The following is a 21934-nucleotide window of genomic DNA, read 5'->3' as shown; positions in this document are numbered from 1 at the left end:
CGTTCAGATATCCAGTATGTTCATGGACAGAATTAATATCCTTGTTTTTATTATTTCCTACTGGGGATGAACAAAATCACAGAATCATGGAATATAATCATAAACCAATGTAGATTGGCAAGAAGAGGCTTATCTGGCCAAGCCATTGCTCAGAGGCAGGCAACTCGTGCCAGTTGTTCAGCTGAGCTTTGAGCAGCTCTGAGGACAGAGCACCACTGAGCCCCACTTCAGAGAAACCTCTGACTCCATTGTCTCTATAATTTTCCATTAAATAATTGAAGGCTTCAATATGCCTTCAACTTCCCTCCTCAGTATCCCCTCTCTGCAGTGTTCTCTGAAGACTGAGCAAACCCATTTCTTTCAGCATCCTCCTTACATCATCATGTACCTGGTAATCTTTCTGACCCACTACCCCCTTGATTTAGTAGGTTAACATCTGTGTTCTATTGGGAAGTCCAAAACTGGAGTAGATGATGTGATTGATATTTACATCTGGCTGTTTATTACTCCTCAGTCCCAATTATTTTGATTATTCGTAGCTGGTTTGACTGAAGGTGGTTTTTGGAATAGCTGAGAACTTCAAGTCCTCTCCTGCCCCACTAACAAGATTTTTGAACTACAGTACTCCACATCTTACTGATGAGGACTAAGAAACAGAACTGTTCACAATAAAAAGCTATTTCCTGAGAGAATGTTTTGCATTAGTGATACTCTTGGTTTAAGTGGTTCATTTACAGTGGGTCATGGTATAACCTATTTTTATAGATGGTACCACTCAGTACTTTTTATTATCACCACAGCATAAAATGCACTTCCTCGTGGCCCTCTGACTTTAAGCATAGGGAAAGAGGACTATGTAGAAATAATTTTCAAATCCCAGGGACTGTACATGTAACATACTGTTAAATTAACTTCTTTCTCTAGTGCCCTTGGAGGATCATCTGCCCTTCACATCCCAGCCTTTCCCGGTGGAGGTTGTCTCATCGACTATGTACCCCAAGTATGCCAGCTGCTAACAAACAAGGTAAGCTGCTAGAGACAATCAGTTTTCCTCTCCTTTATGCACTGTACTGCATTTCCACAGACGACATTATTCTTCTGCCAGGTATTCTTAAGCAAGGCATACTTAGGCTGAGCTACACTTTCTTGGTAAGAGCTGAGCACCTAAGCACAACATTGAATAGAAGACTCCTTTAGGTAAACAAGTGAGTTTCGGATCAGATCCTGGAGCAGTTTTTTTCTTAGTGCCACATGTTATGATTTAGGATAAAATGTTACTGTATTGTACAACACTCATTGTAGTATACTAGTTTTTAGTAAATACAGATATGTAGTTTGCATATTATTTTTCTAGTTGCAAGTTCTCATACCCCAGTCATTATTGTAGGTTTTGAGTACTTTCCGTGATTTTTCTTCTCAGATGTTTCCTCCAGATGAACTGAATCAGCAGTTTCTTTGGATGTTTATACAGTAATAGCTACTTAAGGTTGCTGAAAAGGTTGTGTTCCAGTTAGCTTACTGTTTGAACAAAAAAGAATGATTATAGTATTTTGAAAGTTTCTCCATTATTTAATTGTAATTTTCAAAAGAAGGCTTAGGGGTCAACATCTAGAAATTTACGTATTACAGACTTCCTATTTGTATATTATTTTTACCTTCAATTGTCTAAATGAAGAAAAGAATTTTATCCTTTAGAAAAAGTTCTTCAGATAGTATTTCCATAATTTTGCTGGAGTCCATCATTAGAGTTGTTTTTGTTGTGGTTTTCTGTTAAAATTACTTTCTCTTTTTAAAATCTGCAAGTACACAGTACTGTTTTTATCCTTTCTTAAACAAGTCACTTAAGCAAACTTATCGTATGTTTTCCTCCTCCCAAAATAACATTTCAGATCCTACACAAAGCCTTCAAAATAATCACAGTGTTTTATAAAATAAAATGTTTCAATTTATAAACAGAATTTAAGTTATACAAGACAGCTCTCAGCAATGGTTGTGTCAAGACTTTTTCAGTAATTTTAGGAAAGCATTTGCCAGCCAAGGAATTCTAGTATTGCCATAGCCAAGAAAATACTCTTCCTGTTCTTTTCAGTGGGGGAAAAAAGGTTCCTAAAATGCTAGGTTTTGTTCTGGAAATCAAAGGAATTTACACAGGGAATCACATATAGTGATACCATAAGTACTTCCAAGTCACCAGTTGTAAACCAGATGTCCTTGCAGCCCGATGACACATGCATTGTTTCTGTTATGGGTCAAACCCTGCTCACACTGTTCTCCTAAATAATGCCATGCAAATCAACAAAAAAAGCATACATGGTGTGAGGAGAATTTTGCCTTAAGTCTCCAAATTTAGCATTGTTGGATTTTGTCTGTGCCAGGATGGAATTCTTTCAAAACCCAGAATGCCTCAGAAATTGATGTTCACAGTTGAGTAGGTGGCTCCCTGAGTCAGCATGAAACCAGTGAAAGAGCTTAGTGTTCAGAAGATTTTGTTGGAGGTGCAGTCTTCAGAAACCACCAATGATCAGTTGTGAAAGATATTTGATATTTACTTCTCTTTTATAAGCAGAATGTTATTTTGACACTTAGCCTGCTGTCAGTTCAGATAACTGATTTGCCTATCACAGCTTTCCACTCAAACTTCAGTAAGGCAAGGCTGAGCATTTCTTTCTTCCAGTCTTTGTCTTGTGTGGTTAAACAGTGCTTCAATCTATTGTGAAAGACTGAGTTTCACTCAGAAGTGACCGAAGAGATTTCTTTACAAGATATTCTGTGTGCAAGATCCAGAGTTTGTTTTAAAGGCATTTTAGGATTCTTTAGGGAAATCATGCTAAATGTAGGATTCAGAGCTACTACCATGTAAAACATAAATCTTCCTTAACAAGAAATGCATGACAAACTGGGCTTTTGCGTTTTTAATCTTTTTATATCTCTGGATTTGTTTTCTTTCTTTTTTAAGGTACAGTATGTTATTCAGGGATACCATAAGAGAAGAGAGTACATTGCAGCTTTCCTGAGTCACTTTGGAACGTAAGTTTTCTTTTGATCCATTTTTTTCTGTAGCGTGGGGGAAACTCATTTTCTACTCGTGGTTTGTGGTTGTGTGGCTGCTGTCCACTGGATAAGATGAAATCTAGTCATTTTCCACAGAATGATGTGTATAGATTGTCTCTCTGTAGCAGTACTGGAATGTAGTTCAGCATTATTTCACTTCTGTGCCAGTTGCCAATCTGATTTTTCTAGAAAATAGGTGATGATGGGAAGGGGACAGAAGGGATTTTCTCCTTGTGCAGAAGAAGTGTGTTCGTTTCTGAATAAATTACTGGAGGGGTCTTACACTAATAGGCAGTGACTGAGGTGGGAGAATGGGGAAGCAGGTACGGTTCCAAGCCTTGCAAGAGCCAGAAACCACTGCTCAGAGTAAAGGCAGAACTGGGACACCAGCTGTTCCCACCACCAACCAGTATTTTGTCTCTCAAGAGAAGAGGCTCTTGGGTCATGTTGCATTCCTGCAGATGAAAGGTCCGTGGCCAGGCATGATGACAAATTAGCTTCAGAAATCAATTAATCAGGGCTTCCTTGGCACTGTGAAAGGTTAGCACTTTGGTTTCCTGCCGAAATTCTGACTCGAGCTGGAGTCCAAGCCTTTAGCAAATCATGACGAGGGGTTTCTGCTTCCAAGTGATGCCAGTGACATGGATATTTGGGAGCCTTTCAAAGGCTAGGAAAACAGGTGACTTCTAGCATGCCCCCAAATTTAATACAACGATAAGTAGGTAACAATGACTTGGACTGGACATATGAGTAGACAGTCAGTGCAAGCTCAGTCTTTATCAAGACAAGATATTTCCTTTTCTTCTGAGAAAACTACATTCTAGAAATGGCCAGGTGTGTGCCTACGATTATAGGACATCTGCATTGTGGTTCATGAGTTCTGGTACTGTTTGAGACTTAGAGAATACCAGCTTCTGATGGTTGAAACTTTCAATCCATCTATCAAACAAGTGTTCTGTATGGAATTTTTTGTTATGATCTCATGTTTTGTATTTTTTTATATATACTCTTTCCAATTTTCAAATTTAAACTCTTCTCACCTTGCTTATTTCCAGTTTTACCCTCTCACTTCCTACAGAAATAATAAATAATTTGAGTAAGATACAGGGAATTTGTGTGTCTACAGTTTTTATCAATTTAGGATGCAGATGTGGTAGCAGGTCTCCTTTCATTTAAAAGTATATTTTAAACTGAAAATGGCCTGTCTTTGAGTAAAAACCTCCAATACCACAGCATAATTAAGATGATTACTAGGATTAAAAATTTAATCTAATTTACAATTAGCTAGAAAATTGTAACTGTTAATAAAGCAAATACTGGAAGTTTCTGAACAAACAAACAAAAATAAAAATCCCTGTATTACAAAATTTACATATTCATCATTCAGTATTAGAAGATAAAAATGGTATTCATTTTTTTGTTGGTTTTTTGTTGATAGTGGTGTGGTGGAATATGATGCGGAAGGATTCACAAAGCTTACTCTGTTGCTGATGTGGAAAGACTTTTGCTTCCTTGTTCACAGTGAGTAACACTTTGCCTCAGGCATAAATGTCTATCCTCTTGAAGATACAAGTTCAAAAGGGAAAATATACAATTACAGGAAACAATTTAAAAGTTTTAGCTATTTTTATCCAGTGCTTAATCTATTTTTGATGTGACTTAGAAAACACAAAATCTCAATTGTATCTGGAGAAGGGGAGACGATGCAGACCAATAGTGAAATGTTGGCTTTACAGAATGCCAAAAGTGTCCTGGGAATGTTTTGTGGTATTTTGACTGAAGATTAAGTTCACTGTTGTAACTTGGCCTTTCAAAAGTGTCAGTGATGAGGACTGTTGTTATTATACTCAACCCAGGAATACCTAAAATCATCTGTAACTGTAAGGAATTAATGCATTGATAACAACTATAAAGACATTTTAACATAGAGAAAATATATTACATAAGAAACAACAGCATATTGTCATTAGGATGCAAAAGTTATTCCTAGACTGAAACTGTGTAGGCAAAACTGTCCTAACAAGGTAGCTAGGTTTGCTGTCATTTAAAATTTTTAAATAAACATTGCATTGCTATCAAAAAGACATTCTTAATTTAAATATATAGGAATTACTCCTTGTGGAATTTAGTAAATGTGGCTTTGATACTGCCTTTTACATACTGCCTGAAGTTACAGTTTCTGTTTTCCTTGTGTTAAGGTGAAATAAACAGGTATCAAAGATACTTTGATCTGGGGAAATTCGGTCATGTTACTCTTTAGATTTGATGGTTACACTTCTTATTTATGTTTAAAATTATTACATTGCAATCTGGGCAGCTGCAGCATTGGTGTTTGATAGCATTCTAGCACTGGAGTCTTCCATGTTACGTAATTTTTTATTGTGGCCTAGCTTTTCATGTGGAAAGTAATGCTGTCTTAATGACATCATAGAAATTTCTCCCAGAATTCTTAATGCAGGAAGTTGGGATTGCTGTTGTTCAGAGCAGTCTTTCACCCTGTGTTGTATTGGAGATCATAAAAAATGGTCTCACTAATCCCTTTCCTTACATCACCTAAGATTACCTTACCATATCTTAATGACCTTAAGAGGTCTAGAAAACTCAAACCTGAAATTAAAACACTTCTGTCATATTATTATGATTTCCGTTGGGGGAAGAAAAGAGAATTAAAGTGGTGTCTTTGGGAATATTATCCTCATGAAGTCTTTACTTATATTTCAACTACAATTGAGAACTGGTCACTGGACACTTACCGTCTATGAGATGACACTTCTTTATGTACAGCCTTCTTGAAGATTTCCTACCTTTCTTACTCCCCCACATATTTGGATTAATTTAATCAGTGTTAAAATTCCTGTGGATTTGATTTGTGCTGTGGGATAATATACCTTAATACAATATAAGTTGAATCACTTAGATTTCAGGGGAATCAAAATTCAAATTTCTGCTAAATAACAGAGCAGGTTTTAACTGTGTAATATTCATAGTATTCAATTAAACTGGCACGAAAGCTACAATTATAACTGAATAGTTTATCACTATGTATTAACCCTGTGGCCTTAGAAATCATACAGTGGCTTAGCTGTGTATGCCATTGCATCACTCACTTGTTGAACAATTCACTGCAAAAGCATTTCTGTTTCATGCACTGAAGGATATTGCAATGAAGGGACCGAAACCTGCACTTCATTTCCTGAGTGAAGTAATGTAGGCTTTCATCTCCTAACCACTGACATAACTATGCATATTATGGCTGAATATTTAGCAAGCATCTAATAAAATGTCTGGAAGAGATAGCAATAAGTTGAAAACTGTTCTACTTTATATATTTACTACAGTATGTAGATAAAGTATTCAGAGGAGAATAAATAGGTCAGTATACAGCAAGCACTGTGGCAAAAAAAATGAAAGGAAGCATAGTAAATTTTATTGGCATCTAAATTTTGGTTAAAATTTTAGGTTTGAAATTGTGAGATTTATAAATACTAACATGAGTCATATTTACTTTAGAAAATGGATTCAGAGGTTTCAAAAGTAACTTTGGCATTGTTTTGTAACTGTTTGCATTGAGAGTTACAAACTTGTTCAGACACTAGGAAACAAAAAACATTAGAAATTGAAATTATTCAGAATAGTTTTATTGAGTAAAGTGGGTTAAAGAGGAGGGAAACACAAAAATAGTTCTGAATTGCCAAAGCCAAATAGCCTTAGAACAATTTCACATGCTAAAAAAAAGACTGGTGCTGTAGTTACAGAAGGGAGAGCAGAGTCTACCCACTCTACCTTAAAACACCAAGGAGCTACCTAGTTGCAAACCTAATCATTAGACTAATGAAGCTGGTGGAGTTATTATATTAGATCAAAGACTAGTAAAGGAACTGTTTCTTCAGTGGTTTAGTTTTAAGAATTAATCAAGTGCTTTCAAATACAAGACAGAAGAAATAAACATTTAGAGAAGTTCATGCATCCACATGGGAAAGGAAATCGTTAATCAGGCTTACTGCTTTTGATACTGATACTGTTTATGAGTAAGTCTCAGTATGAAGCTTTGTAAGTAAACTTCAGTAGACTGCTCACTTTTCAATAGACTTTCTCTTCTTGTTTATAAATCAGCTGTGATTAGTTTTTGGAGACAGATATTTCCTCATATTCTTGTTCCTGTATACAGTCTATGTATTTATGCCATATATAAATTATAGTATCATTTAGGCTGGAAAATACCTTTAAGATCGAGTCCAGCCATTGATGCTATAACCAGATCAATATTAGATAAAAACACAAGTTACATTATCTGTGCATAATTAAGAATTAAATAGTGTTATTTGTCTAAGCACAAGAGTAGAACTCTGAAGCAACCTGTATTTGGGCTTTTCAAAGATGATTTTTATCTTGCAAGATTTTTAGGTTATCAGCACTAAGGAGATGGACAGAAGCTGGACCAGTTTGCAGTAGTAAACAAAACACTGCTTGTGTTAGTGGTTGTTTAAGATGTCTTGAAAAGGACAAACATTAAACTAAAAAGGGTTTGTTTCACTGAACAATATTTCAGGGGATGGAGAATGTTGAAGGCTGCCAGCATTTATATTTCCAGATCTCAGTCAAGGTGAAGTTGGTGGGAACATTTGGTGGAAGTCACCTTGGCTAACTGTAAGGGATTCCAGTTTCTGTGTTGGATAATGCCACTGACCCAGGAGTTCCAAAGTGCTGGTCATGTAAAAGCTCGAGTTTAACTGATGATCCTTCTTGCTATGGGAATGCCAATTGAACTAGCTTTTTGTCCACCCTTTTTACTTGCCTGTGCAGTTAGGTGATAGATCAGAAACAGGCAGCATCTTAATATGAAGAAAGTTTTGAAACAGAAGAGAGAAGCCAGCAAGGGACCTACAGCATTAATTAGCTAAGAGGAGGCTATACCTTATGAGTATCAGGCTTTGGGTGGACTTGTGCTTCTGGATTCAGGCTTTTTTGGTGGAAGTTATCAAGGCCAGCTTCTGATGCACTCTTGTTTGGATATTACTGTCTGCACACTTTTGTCAGTCTCTTCAAGAAAAGTTATGGAAAAATAACCTTGTCTGCCTGAGCCATGTCCTAAAAAAATAGGCCGAATAGTGGGTGGAATATTTACATTATATTGTTTCTGTGAGCTTTTATCTAATGAGGTGTTTTGACTTTCTTATATAGTGCTGTTTCTTTATTCTTCTCATTGTTCCTTAAATGAAAATGGGAATTTATGACTCTGAGAAACAAAGAAGGTAAAAGAGATCATGACCATGTGGATAACGAGGTGGTATCTGGTCCTGTCAGGAAAGCAGGATAGTTCAGTAGAAATGCCAAGCATAACAAAACAAATATTTCAAGAGTCTAGAATGAGAAGTTCAATGCTGATCAAAACAGTCTGCAAATATTATATTTCATTTCATTCTGTCATTTCATTATTAAATGAGAAACTGAGGATCAGCCCCAGTGATTTAAAAGTGGCTGGAGAAAGTCAAAAGCTATTTGGATCTCACTCCTGGGAGTAAGCAGAGAAGTGTCCTTTTTTTGGCAGTCTTCTCCTCTGACTCAGTACTTTTAGTTGGTTCCATGTATTTCTTTGAATCTTGTCTTGAGAGTTTCTGAGAGCATGTTCTGCCTACAGCAAAATACACCCTCAGCTGACAGGGTTTCTTCAAAACTTTGTACATTGTTTCAATCACTCAAAGCAAAGCACTCTCTGTGACATTTCCTGTGTGGTGAAGTGTGTCTTGCTTACTGAAGTCAATGAAAACTGCAGGTACACTGCAGTGCTGTGGATCAGGCAGTGTGATGGAAAAGTAGCCTGAGTCACAGGCACACAGTTCTGCACTAAGCTAGGCATGGGCTTAGACAGGGGCTAATCACAGGACTGAATTGTAGCATTTGGAAAATTAACGAGTCTTCTGCTGATCATTTTTCTCCATGGCGTATTTTTCTCCTTTATTTCTAAGGGATACTGCCAGGTAGATTTAGTTGGAAATTTTTATTGAAAGCTGGTAATTTTACTTTTTGACACTAAGAGTACTTGAAACATTTTGTTCCTCTGATTCCACCTTGGGTATTTAGTTGTACATGAGCCAAATGAGGTGGTTTTTTATCTAGGTATTCATAATGGATGCAAGTGAGCCTGAAAAGTGGTTTTCTTTTCCTGTTTTTCTGTTTCTCTGTGTTCATTTTGTTTTCATGTCACTCAGTATAAGCTAGTTGTAGGTTCTTATTTGTAATTGCAGAAAAAGGGAGAATGGGCAGCAGGCAATTCATAAAACTTGGTATGGACAGAAACAAACTGGAAACAACAGTTGTGATACCAATTAGGCTTTATAAGAATCTTATAGATGGCCTGATGTGGGTGGACTGGCAAGGTATTTTAAAATGTCATTTTGGTGTGGATATTATTTTTTTAATTTCTGAGAAATACATGTATTTGCAACACTTTTAAAACGGTAGTATATTGCTGCAGACATTAATTGATGTTCTTCCAGCAACTACAAGCACTTTAACAAATTGACTGAAAGGTTTTGTAATAACTTCTTACAAGATTGCACTTTTCAGAAAACTGAATTGTTGATTTTTCTTATTTGATATATATATCTAGAGTATGACTGCTATGTGCCCAATTATATGACAGATAACTAAAATTCTCAGAAAGGGTACCTGACATGGAAAAAGGATATAATCCTATTTTATCTACTCAATTTTTGAAAACAAGTAATTAGGTCACAAAATTAATTGGCAGGGGCAGGACTTGAGTACAGATTGTGGTGCTTATTCTTCTTACTCCATGTCTGCTTTGTGTTTACATGCTTTGGTAGCTCACAGATAATTTTTCTCTAAGATGAGAACTGCTTTAAAGGTGGGAAATACAGCAAGTTCGAAATTGCTCACAGTAGCAAGTAGAAAGCAAATATCTTTTTTCAGTCCAGAAAGGAGATGATGAGCAGAGGTCTCTTGGATGAGTCCTGGGTTCAATAACAGGCAATGCTTTCAGAAAAGAAACAGGATGATACACAACACCGCAGGATTATTAGAGATATGAAACTTCTAGAAATAAGAGCTGCATCAATATAAGAAACATTTTCTGAATCATTCTTCCCTCTCTTTCCTCTTTCTATGCAGTAACAATTACATTGTCACCAAAATAAATTTTTTCTGAGAATCCATATGGGACATGGCAATAGCACACACAGGCAATTGCTGAATACCTTTTATGAAATAGATAAATATAATTCATTTTGGAATAATAAGGAATACACCTTGGTTTAGAGATGGAACTGGTCAAAAACATGCATAAATGTCAAAATGGGAGGAGGGGAGAGTGCTTAAGCTGCTTTTCTGTCTCCTTTGTCAGCAGTCCCCCTACCCCATTCAGCAGCAGTCCCATCTTTTTCCCTAGTCATCCTTTTGCTGTTCCTGTAGCAGCCATCTTGTTGTCCTTAACTCCCCTTGCCAGATTCAATTCTAGGTCAGCTGTGACATTCCCAGCCCTGTCTCTGCATGCTCAGGGAGTGTCCACATCTCCTGTGATTCCTTTTTATGTTTAAGTTTTATCAGGAGTTCTTTGCTCATGCATGTAGGCCTCCTGCTGGTACTGTTTGCCTTTCTACTCACTAGGATAGACTGTTCTTGAGCTTGGAGGAGGTCATCATGGGCCCATCTTCTCACCAGGACCATTATCCCATAGGATTCTTCCATGGGAGGAGCAAGATCCCTGAACAGCCATAAGTCTGCTCCCTGAAGCTTAAGGGTGTGATCCTGCTGTTTGTTTTACATCATCCTCAAATGGTGCATTCACAAAAGAGCACCAAAAATGGCTGGTGGTCTAGAAAGCATGTCATAAAAGAGTATGTTCCACAAAGTAGTTCTGTGGGTCATTAAAAAGTAATAGAAGGGTAAGCTTTTAGAACTGTGTAAGGTGGCTTCAAGAGTAAAAGTGATAATTGTGATGTTTAGGAGTGAAAAGATGCAATGGGCCTGTACTGCACTTAAAAATACCTGGAGTGGCTTAGCTGGCTAGTTGGGCCAGACGGGATTACACCGGGTTGGGATTTAAAAGCTGTAAGCCTGCATGAAGCGAAGGTTGACAGAACAGGATAGCAGGTGTGGGAGCAGAGGGTCCTCTTGACCTGCAGGATAATGTCACATTGACCACAGGTGAGAAGGAAGTTAAATAGTTTCCTTTCAAACCCCAGACAGCTTTTAAAACAGAAAAAACAACTTACTTGCAAGCCTCATAGTCTTAATAAAATGTTGGTGAGAGAAGACAATGATTTTGCACTTCTGCTTTTCAGGTAAAAACATGGTTTGGAAGTATTCCTGTCCAGTTGGAAAGTAATGTAAAACTTCTCAGCAATTAGCAGTGTATCTCTGCTCAGAAAGCAGAGGAATATTTTTTGCAGTGATCACCAGCCTGTGCCAAGAAAGGGCATGGCTTGCTTTTACACCCATAACAACTGCAACCGTATTTAAGTTTCAAGCTTCAAACAATTCAGATGGAGAAGAGACAGCTTTTAGTCACATCGATCTCATCAGCACTTAGAGAAGTTACTATAGAAACTGTAACAGCAGAAACAATAAAAGGAAATAAAAACGGAAGGAGGAGGGAATGAAGATCTTTGAGAATCTGAAGTAAAAATAAAACAAAATACAAGTAAGTAGCTGAAGCTGGTGATGTAAAAATAAGAAGCCTTTTTCTTAATTAAGATAAATATGATTACAGGGATTAGAGAAGGTAAAGACCTGTAAGGCCATTATGCCATTTTTTTGGGGTCAATATAGAGTTATGAGATACTCCACAGGATATTTTTAGGAGGTAGTCCAGTCTTGCTGTAGAAGTCCAATAAGAGTATGACATAGGTGGGGTGGGCAATGACACTTGAAAGCAAGAAGATGTTGTAAAGCTGTTTTTGGATTATATCTCTTTAGCAGCGTCTTTGACCACATAGCTGGTAACTGCTTGAAGAGTATCTTGATTTGATGTGTTATTTAGTTCCTCTGTAAAACTAAACAAATAATGAGATACTCTGTTTGCAGCACATGACTGTAACTTAAGTCATTCAAACTATTTTCCGTATTTTTAAAAAATGCTGGTTTGTATGAAGGATGGAGTACTTAAAAAAAAAGTTGCAGGTTATAATAAAGACATGGGATATTTTTACAACCATATAATATGCCTATGTTGAAAGAAAATCAAAACAATTGTAATCATAAATCTAGTTGCCACTGGTGCCTAGATTGTATTATAGTTCCCACTATCAGTGGAAGGAGAACCATAAGGTGGATACAGAAATGTCATTCAGTCCTCCTCAAATAAAAATGGGTTACATTATATTTTAAGAAACCCAAACAGACAAAACCAACTAACAAACCAAAACAAAGAAAGCTAATTAAACAAATCTACTCTGTAATGTGTCAGAATAGTTTAATCCATCACAATTCATGGTTTCCATTTTGCCTGAAGCATTTTGTCTTTTATTGTTTAGTATTGTATGTACTGTTAATAAAGTGGTTGTTTCTTTTTTTGGGCATATTTACTTGTATTTCTATAGTATTTATTTGGAAGTATTTTGTACATAAGTCATCTTAGTCATTTACTATACAAGTGTTGACTTTGCTGATGGGGTGGATATTTCCCATAGCAAGGGCATACCTAATTATTTCAAAACCAGCTGTGATTACCAACACACCCAAAGTGCTATAAGTGTCTCAGCTAAAATTCCATAAACAGCTTTTCCTTTCAGATTTGAAATCTTGAAATGTTGATTTCAAAATAGCATCTTCCTGCGAAGAACCTGTTTTTCTCCAGAAGGGATGTCAGCCCTAATAATATTTAACAAATTCAAATTCCTGTGACTGCTCTCTGTTAACCTAAGGTCCCACACTAATGCCATTGATATGTTATTTGTCATCTTTGCTCTCTCATTCTTGCAAGAATAAATCATCACACACCAAAGCAGGATAGCTGTGGCATTCAGTAATTCTTTGTGTGTTTTGAGCCAAGTTTCCCCTTTCATTTTTTGCCAGTAGAATGTAGACTAAAGGTCTTCAGCACAAACGAGTCAGGGAAAGATTCACTAGGCAAAGTAGCCTGAAATCCTGCCCTGTGGAGCTTTGTGCTGGACACTACAGTCCCCCAAATGCCTGTGGCTGAATCTATTCAGGTTTCTCTGTAGGAACCATGATCAATATGACTCCTGAAAGGCCTTCTGCACTGGAATTTTTATGTAAAATCTGAAGATGGCTCTTTTCCCTTGAAGTTAGGTAAAGATTTTTCACCCATTGGACAGATTGTCTGAAACAGCTTTCTCATAGGAGAAGTCATGTCAGAAAATCTAGTAGAAAGTTTCCTTTAAAATAGGGCTTGGGAGATGTGTAAGTGATACTATATAATATGGTGTGTGTGTTGCCACTGAGTTGCACTGTAAATTCACATGGGTCTCATCCATATCAACACATGAAAACTGCAGAGCTCTGAGTTCAAGGAACTTTTCAGTTTGAGGTAGTGCATTCAAATCCACTGTTTTTTCCAGCAGTGTGAGCTCAATTGCATGTAAGGCAGAGAGAATGTGAAATTCAGTGGACCAAAAAAAGAACAAGCAGAAAGATGATGAATATGTACTAATAAGAGACAGAAATGCAGTTCTGGAGCCTGGAATATGTGTTTCCTGTTTCCATTACTTACTTCATCAGAAGTACTTGAGTGCAGAGGCAGTCCCTTGCCAAAGCTGGATGATAAGTAAGGCGTGAGTCAGGGAATTTTGGGAAGAGAACGGCTAGTATCAGGCTAAGATTCTTCAGTGTTCTCTGGAGATTTGAGTTTGGCATATTCTTCTTGTTTTTCTGGTGAAATAATTTAAACAAAACTTCTCACATGTCCAGTAATCATTGATTCTGAAGTATCTACTATGGCAGTCAGGATTGGAAGGACTTGTGTTTGGCTATATGAAGTATTATCTGCTATTAAGTCTTGGAAGAATTGCATCCCACAGGCTGGTACTCAGCATCAGTAGACAGGTCAACTGTTCTTTCTTTGCTCCTTCATTCCTGCTCTGGAATCCCTAAAGCTCATGAGTGTGCTGTGAAACCATTTTTAAAATATTTTATGTAGCTAACATCATTCTTACGATGATTAGAATCATCACATTGAAAAGCTCATGCAGAAATGAACACATTTAATTGGAGCAAGGCTTTAGTGTTGGGCAGTAAATAAATGCAGATGGAGAGGGTCTGTCAGATGGGAGAAGCCAGAACAGCATCTCCTTTGGCCATCTCTGTGTAGCCTAGGACTGTTCAGAACTGGAAACAATACTGTGTTATCTTCTGTTTGAAGGCCACTCCATAAAGCAAGTATGGATTTCATTAAGGTTGTGCAGGCCATGCAATCTTGTCGAAGTAGGAATATCAGCAATAAAATATCCAGATCATGCAGTGTTCACAAGGGCAAAACAAATTTCAGGTGCAATAAACTGCTGCAGATTCAAGCATCCCAAAGGTTAGTAAGATAACCAGTATAGTAGCATCCAAGGATTAAAACAATGAATTCAGTGAGTAAAGGTTGGCTCTTGTGAAAACAAATGTCTAGATTTATCCAGTGCCATACAAAGGATAAATAAACCTTTTCCCTAGAACAGGAGAACAGTATATGGAAAAATTTGTGAGTGACACTGTATAAGTGCTTTGAAATATATTAATGGTCAGCATGCATTTCAAGCATGGTTTTGTTTTCCCATCTCTTTTCTCCAGTGCTTAAAGGTGGAGAGGAGGGCACTGTGGTAAACCTGCCCTTTTCTTGTGAGCACTTTTCCTTCAGAAAACCTGTAGCAGCACTGGTACATGCTTTTTCTGAGACATTCCTTCCGCATTTCATATCCTGTTGAACGAGTTGTAAAATTAGATGCTAAAGATACTATTTTGAAGTTAATAAGATAGTCAAAATCAACTCTGTAGTTGTTCATGTAAGCTTAACAAACTAGGTAACCTTTTCCAGGCCTCAGATTGCTGTTTTTTTAAGAATATGGACAATTCAACCTTACAGATACTTTGCACAGTTTGTAATTTATTAATAAACCAAGATTTTGGCTTTAAGATAACTATGTTTTGAATATGTGTACGCATTAAATACTAAGTCAAGAGAAGCAAATTTCTGTGTTACTTCTAGATAGTTTCTTACATTTCAAAAAGAGAGCAACTTCAACTATTTATAAACTGTAATTAAGTTTCTTTACAACATGACTCATTCTCAACAAGCAAGTCCTTTTTCTTTTGCTTTCTTATGAACTGTGTGGGAAAATTAGGGTTCAATCAGTGAAGAATTTACTCAATGCTTAATTACCCATAAACAGCCCTCCAAGTTCTGCTCATGTAGAGCTTGCATAAAGACATGATTTTCCCCACAATATGGCTGTCTAAAAATTGACTTTTAAAAAATGATCTGTAAATTGCAATGTAGGAGAAAGCAGTGTTTTACTGGCTTCTTTCTCCAGTCTGCTTCTTTGAGTTCCTCTTACATTAACAGTGTGATGCTTAGGAGAGCCAAAGTAAGAAATCCTAAGATTTAAATTACTTCGAGCATGGAACTAAATTAGAAAGCTTTACTTTCCTGAATGAGCTAATTGTTTAAATTTTCCAAAGGAAATGTTTCTATTTCTGCGAGAGAAGGGGTAAATGGGACTTCCTCTGACATAATTTTCATTTTAAATCTTGAGTTTGACAGCAGCATTTTTACCTTCATAACCAAATATTACTGCTTAACTGCATGACTTGTATAAGCTTGCTAGTTGAAGTGACTCACTTACGCAGATGAAGTTATTTTTAGGGAGATAATTTGCACTGTTTAGAAGAGAGGAAAAAAGGGAGAGAGAGTCCTACTAAGAGCTACATCTCTCATTATAGTTTACAGAGCTCGTGAACCCAGCATCCAAGCAAAAGATGACTAAGCAAGGGGTCTATTGGTACTTTCAGGAATTTACAGACATGAGTCATCTGCTTATTTTCTGCAGACATATCACCAGGGTACTTTATGAGTCAGCTGTTATTTGGAAATAGTACTTGTATTCAACATGAATAGGTTTTTGTAGTTCTTAGGTAACTAGCATGCCAAACCAACACAGGCTTTTACAGTTTGCCTAGTTCAGGTGTTAATTTACAAAACTGATGTGTTGTTCTTAACTGTGATGCAGTTTTCATGGCAAAGTGTAAATGTTGTCTTGCATGTAATTACAGTAACACCTTTGTCACCTTAGATATTGCATGAAGGCAGATCTGATTTTATATTTATGTGCAGATTGAGAGTCAGACTGCCTACATATGACCAGGTAAAAAGAAAAATTTTCTTTAGCAGACTGTGTGTGACTATGGGCAGAATTTGACCTTTCATGTCCAACACACCTTGCCAGCATTAATTACCATTGGTATTTGCTTATTTTTTTCATTCTGTGCACTAACAGTGTCAATGGACGGGCATCCACTGGGACGGAAGCAAGTTCTTGCCTTCCTTTTCTACTGCTGAAATAATAGCTGGCTACCTTGAGATATGTATAACACTTTAAACTCAAGGCTATTTCCTGTTTACTGGTCTTTTAGGTGTGGTTGTGTTCCAGAATTAGGGACAGGTTTTTTTACTTGGTCTGGACACATCCACACCTTGTATTAAGGAAACAGTTGGGTTAGAAAACTGGAAGTTTGGCGATTTCAGGTGAAGGGTAGTGTTATAAAGCAAAGGCAGTTTAAATTTTCAAAACTGTATTTGCAGTTCAGGATAATACTGCTGTTGTCCAGATGTAGGATGCACAATTTTGAATCTAGTTTGATTATCTGATTTATGTGATCAGTTTATAATGTAAGTAATTTCTGAAAATTCCTATACAGGTTTTGGTTAATAGAAGATATCTTGGTGGTACCTTCTCATAACAAATACAGGTGTCACTGTAATGAGAGCACTGCCTTAATTATCCATTTTAAGCAGCGCTTCTAGTGCTAGATACTTTGTCTTAAGAGCCCGCCTTTAGTTTTAGGTAATGGAAAAAAGTGTTGCTGCTTGCCTGTGTTATGTAGATGGCAGTTCTGAAGGGAAAGTTAATGGAAGTTAGAAATTCTCAACTAAAAAGTTAAGTAGAAGGCTCAAACTATTACTTGAATGCTTTGCTGAAGTTTGTTATTCCTCTCACATGGTGATAAAATACAAAAGTATACAGACTTGGTTTCTCTTAAGGAGTTGGTACTTAAGAAGGCAAAAGATGCACTAGAGAAGCAGTATAAACACTCAGAGCTGAAGTAGTATATTTATAATATTTAAATAGAGAATCAGTCTCCTTGTTTCTTTACTCTTTTCCATGGTAGAGTCCTCCAGAGGCCAAGGCACACACACCATTTGCGAGGGGAGGAGACAGCTTGCTTGCTGATAAATGGCCACGTTACACCAATGATTTTCAGGGTTGTTATTCAGTAATCACATTATAAAGAGGAATTCGACAGAGCTATCTTTGAATCTAACCTTTGTTAAAGCAGTGATCTGCCCTCAAATTAGCAGAACTCTGCCCATGTCATTAGCACTTAAATATCTGCTGGAAGCTGCTGTGTGGGCTGAGTCACCCGGACTCTGGGACCTGTCACGTGTGGCTCAGACCCTGGGTCAGGAACTGAGCAAGCGCTGTCCTCCACGGGAGGATTTGTTGTGTTTTGGGACTATGGCTGGAATAGCACATTTAATTTAGTGTGCTTCGTGGCTACAAACGCTTTTACTCCTAGAGCTTGGAGGGTAGTGTAGGGAAAAGAGAGATACGGTGTGGCTGATGTGCATCTGAGTATTTAGATGTGATTAGATAAACTGAAAGATGAAGGAACTAGCAGGATGATAGCATGGAATCTGGAAAATAAAACCTGCCTTACACTGATACCTCAGTCTGTGAGGAGGGATTTCATAGGAAGTGCTGGAATCTCTGGAAGTATTTAAAATACAATTCCACTGCAGTGTTCTTTCACTGTACAGAATTTAAAAAATGTGATTTGGAGGATAACAAAAAGTAAAGTTGCTTTATAAATGAAGTGCTTTATAAATGAAGCCTACACCTTTAAAAGAAATACACATTCTTCTGTTAATTAGATTAGACATTTAATATTAGTAATTCAAGTCTTGTCATAACTCAGTTTAACTACATATTTCTCAAGCCTCCTGAAATAAAAAGTAGACAAAGAAAATACAAACTACCAATGAAAAAGTTAAAAACTGGTTCTAACCATAAAAAAATACACAGTTTCTAACTGTTGTAGACTATTTTATTGTTCCACCAGACCTAGCTGATCATGAGACAGTGATAAGCAAAGGAACTAAGAGGTTCTGATTTTTATTTTTAGTGAGATATTTTGGGTATTAATGACTTTGCAGTGTGTTTTTGGTTTTGTGGGTGTTTTCTTGTCTAGCAGATGACAGCAAGTTGAAATCTTTTCCAGCTCATATGACTGAATCTTTCTACATTCTATATCAAATCATTTGACCACTTTAGGACACAGACAGCTGTAGAATGAGAAAGATAATGCTTTTGATGTCCATGGGGACACTAAAATATATTGGTTAAAGCAGATAAAGATAAATTTGGTTTTCTAATGGAAAGCATAACAATGTATTTTGTGAATTTTTGAAAGGGGAGATTTCACTATAAAAGTAATTTTTTTTAATAACTAAATAATCCTGGTGGAAATTTTATGATTAGCATAGCAATGCACAAGCTAAACTTTTTTAAAATCATGTACTTTACGAAAGTGTTTTGGTAAAGCAAAGTGTCCCATACAGCCAATAGGTTGGAATCATTACTTATAAGAAATGCAGAAGGATGTTTTAGAACTAACCATGAGTTTCTCCTTTTCTGACACCTTTAAACCAATAGAATGGTCTGATATATTCCCAATAAGAAAAAAGGAAAAAATACCCTGGTGTATTTTTTAATGACCTTTTTTTCTTCTTGAATTGCAGTTGACCTTCCCCTGTACTTTCCTCGAGACCAGCCGACCCTAACATTTCAGTCCGTCTACCACTTCACTAACAGTGGCCAGCTGTACTCCCAGGCCCAGAAGAATTACCCATACAGCCCCCGATGGGATGGCAATGAAATGGCCAAGAGAGCAAAGTAAGTCAGATTGCTGTTTCCTACTAAGCATTCCATTTGTTTCATGGTCCTTGGTGGGTAGAAATTCCATGGATATAACTGTACATTTTCAGTGTTACAAAAGCTCCGAGTCCTGGTGTTCCTGTAGGTGAGTGTAGACAGATACTCATGCTTATTATATTAGTGCCAGAGGACTGAACAAAAGAAGGCTCTTCCTGCTGGGCTTTGTATGGCACGGAGTGGTGACAGTCTCTACTCCAGAGAACTTCCAGTCTAAGTAGACGAGATAGCCCCCAGCAGGAGTAACCTGCATGGTAGCAGTCAGTTAAGGTAACTCCCTGGGGTTGTGTGGGTGTTGAGGGGACCCTGAAGGGAAGCATGTGAGCTGGAGAGAGCAAGGAAGAAAAACCTGAAAGATCTGGAATTAGGCTGTAATGAAAAGACATGGAAGAACAGGAGGAGGTAGAGCAAACCACCATTCCAGCATAGGAGGCAGTCCTATCAGATCTTGAGAAAGTTATCTAAAAATCTGAATATCTCTTGCTTTATTGCTTTTTTGTTGGATGGAAACAGAGAATCTCTGTCTCCTTCCTCTGCATTTTTTCTGCAAGCCTTTGTTTTGGGCCAAGGAGAGACCACTTCAATCTGTGTACCCCTTTAGTTAATGATGACAGGGCAGCCTCACAGAAAGGTTCTGTTGCAAGGGCAAGCTACCATAGACAGTGGTGTCCCCAAAACTAGATATTGTCCCTGTCTTCTCATGAAGCAGAACAGATTTTACCTGAATGGGAAAACATGGGAAGCAGCCTTGCTACAGAATTTTGATTTTGCAAAGCGTAAAAATGTTAGAACAGTGAGAGATTTAAGCAGGCTGATAATGAGTTGTTCAGCATGTAAAAGCATCAAACTGCATAGATCAAAAGGCGTATTGGGATGAACGTTTTGAATGACAGTCAGAAGATTAAATTAAATCAGCAAATATGCATAAAGAAGAGTCGAAACAAAAATAGTTCAGGCTGAGTAAATCAAATGAGTGGCATGGTCAGAGACTGTAATTTGGAAATGATGGAAGCAAACAACAATTGACTGATGCATTTGTAGATTTTCATACTAATTTAAATTCTATGGACAACATCAAGTAACATTTGATTTGGGATTTTGATGCATTGTAATAAAAATTTTTTTGCTAGTATTTGGTTTTGGCACCATACTGTTTATAGGAGCATCATTTCTTGATGATTTTGTGTGTGTGTGTACTTTCTTCTTTTCTCTAGCAGGATATTATGAGTATTTTGTTTATTAAAAAAAAAAAAAAAAAGAAGAAGAAGAAGAAGAAACAATAACTGTGGCTTTTTTTATGACCATACTACAAAATGCATTTCTTTTGTAGCTGAAAGCTTACAAGTACCTATGTGCTGTCTGCTAAGTGCATTCACTTATGAGTGGGTGTATACAAATGGACTTCTCTGCCCTGCACTTGAAATTTAGAAGTATTACAACAGTTCTCATAAAAAGCACTAAATGTGTACACTTACTATCACATGTACTTCTGGTGAGGTTATTCACTCTTACGTTTGAGCCTGTTCATTTGAGTTTTACACTGGATACGTAATATGAGAAGGATGATGAGAAGCGGGGGAAGACAGTGTGCTGAGATGTCTGAAATAGCAATCATTGAGCTGCAAAGAGACAGAGAAGCTGCTCCACTTAAAAGCGCTTGGCTTGCAGGAACAGCTAGTGATTCTTGAGTAGGTACCATAAATAAATCTGTATCAAGACAAGGATGATGTTATGATACGTGTGAGCGTATTTTAAGAAAGATTTTTAACACAATTGAGCATCTTATGTAAACAGCGTTTAAAATATTTGCTGGGGCTTCTCAGAATAGGTTAGTGTATTTCAACACAACCAAATAACTTCTTATTCTATTTTATTTTTACCACAGACATGTTATGGACCAACTATCTGGGAATATATGTTGATATATAGGAAAGCATTCTCATGAAATGTTTTAGTTCAAACACGACATGAAAACTTCCCAAATAAAAACAGAAAAAAGAATACATTATTTACTCTTGAGAAACAATGTCATTCTGCTTTGCTGAAGTAAATTAGCCCTTCTTAAATCAGAGACAACTTGTTTGTGTTCCTAAATACTGTCAATTAGGTTTTGCTTATATACAGTCTTTTTCCCTCTTAACAAAATGGTCTTCCAAGTGCTTAGCATTCTTTGAGACAAAACATCTCTATTTATCTTCCTGGCCATTGCTCTAGGGCCACAAGATCTCCCGCTTGGTGTTCCAGTACCTGACCAAATTCTTCACCCTTCTTCTCAAACTTCAGGGACCAATGTACACTATCTTCCTCTCTGGGGCTAAAAACACAGTCAAAAACAGCTTTTGCTTGCTCTTGCACTAACTGTAGAAGAATCATCGAGTTTGAAATGGCATCAGTCACAGATTTCTTCATCCTCAATTTTGGTAAGCCCTGCCTCTGTTTTCAGCAACTCAACACAGCCTGCTTATTCATGGGCAGAGCTGTCATAAGTTCATTCCAAAGGGACTTTGATTCTCTGCCCAGCCTTCTTCCAAGGTTGTTTTGCTGTGGGTTGTTGGGGTTTTTTTCCCAAACAGGTGAGCCCATCCAGTTCCTTCAGTGCAGGGACCAAACTTGAAAGTCTTGGTATCCTTGCTTATCTCTGTGGCCCCCAGCAGAAATAGGCATCTCTTTTGAGGTTAGGACTTAACCCTTTGCTGTAGCCTTGAGATAAT

General features: G+C 37.2%; 1 protein-coding gene across 3 annotated transcripts in view; it reads left to right on the top strand.

Annotated features, from left to right (window-relative positions):
- Window positions 1-21934, top strand: part of BABAM2 (BRISC and BRCA1 A complex member 2) — a 161941-nt gene that overhangs the window by 123950 nt on the left and 16057 nt on the right. For 2 of the 3 annotated variants that reach the window (XM_069009799.1, XM_069009798.1), the window contains exons 8-11: window positions 925-1024; window positions 2957-3027; window positions 4490-4572; window positions 19031-19184. In XM_069009799.1, coding sequence (XP_068865900.1) covers window positions 925-1024; window positions 2957-3027; window positions 4490-4572; window positions 19031-19184 — 408 coding nt within the window. Of the gene's footprint in view, window positions 1-924; window positions 1025-2956; window positions 3028-4489; window positions 4573-11354; window positions 12581-19030; window positions 19185-21934 lie in introns of those variants that run through there. The other variant, XM_069009800.1, reaches the window with a different exon arrangement.

This window comes from Aphelocoma coerulescens, chromosome 3, assembly GCF_041296385.1.
Source record: "Aphelocoma coerulescens isolate FSJ_1873_10779 chromosome 3, UR_Acoe_1.0, whole genome shotgun sequence".
NCBI lineage: Eukaryota > Metazoa > Chordata > Aves > Passeriformes > Corvidae > Aphelocoma > Aphelocoma coerulescens.
Note: the sequence above shows the minus strand (reverse complement) of the source record. Positions and strands in the feature narration are given on the sequence as shown.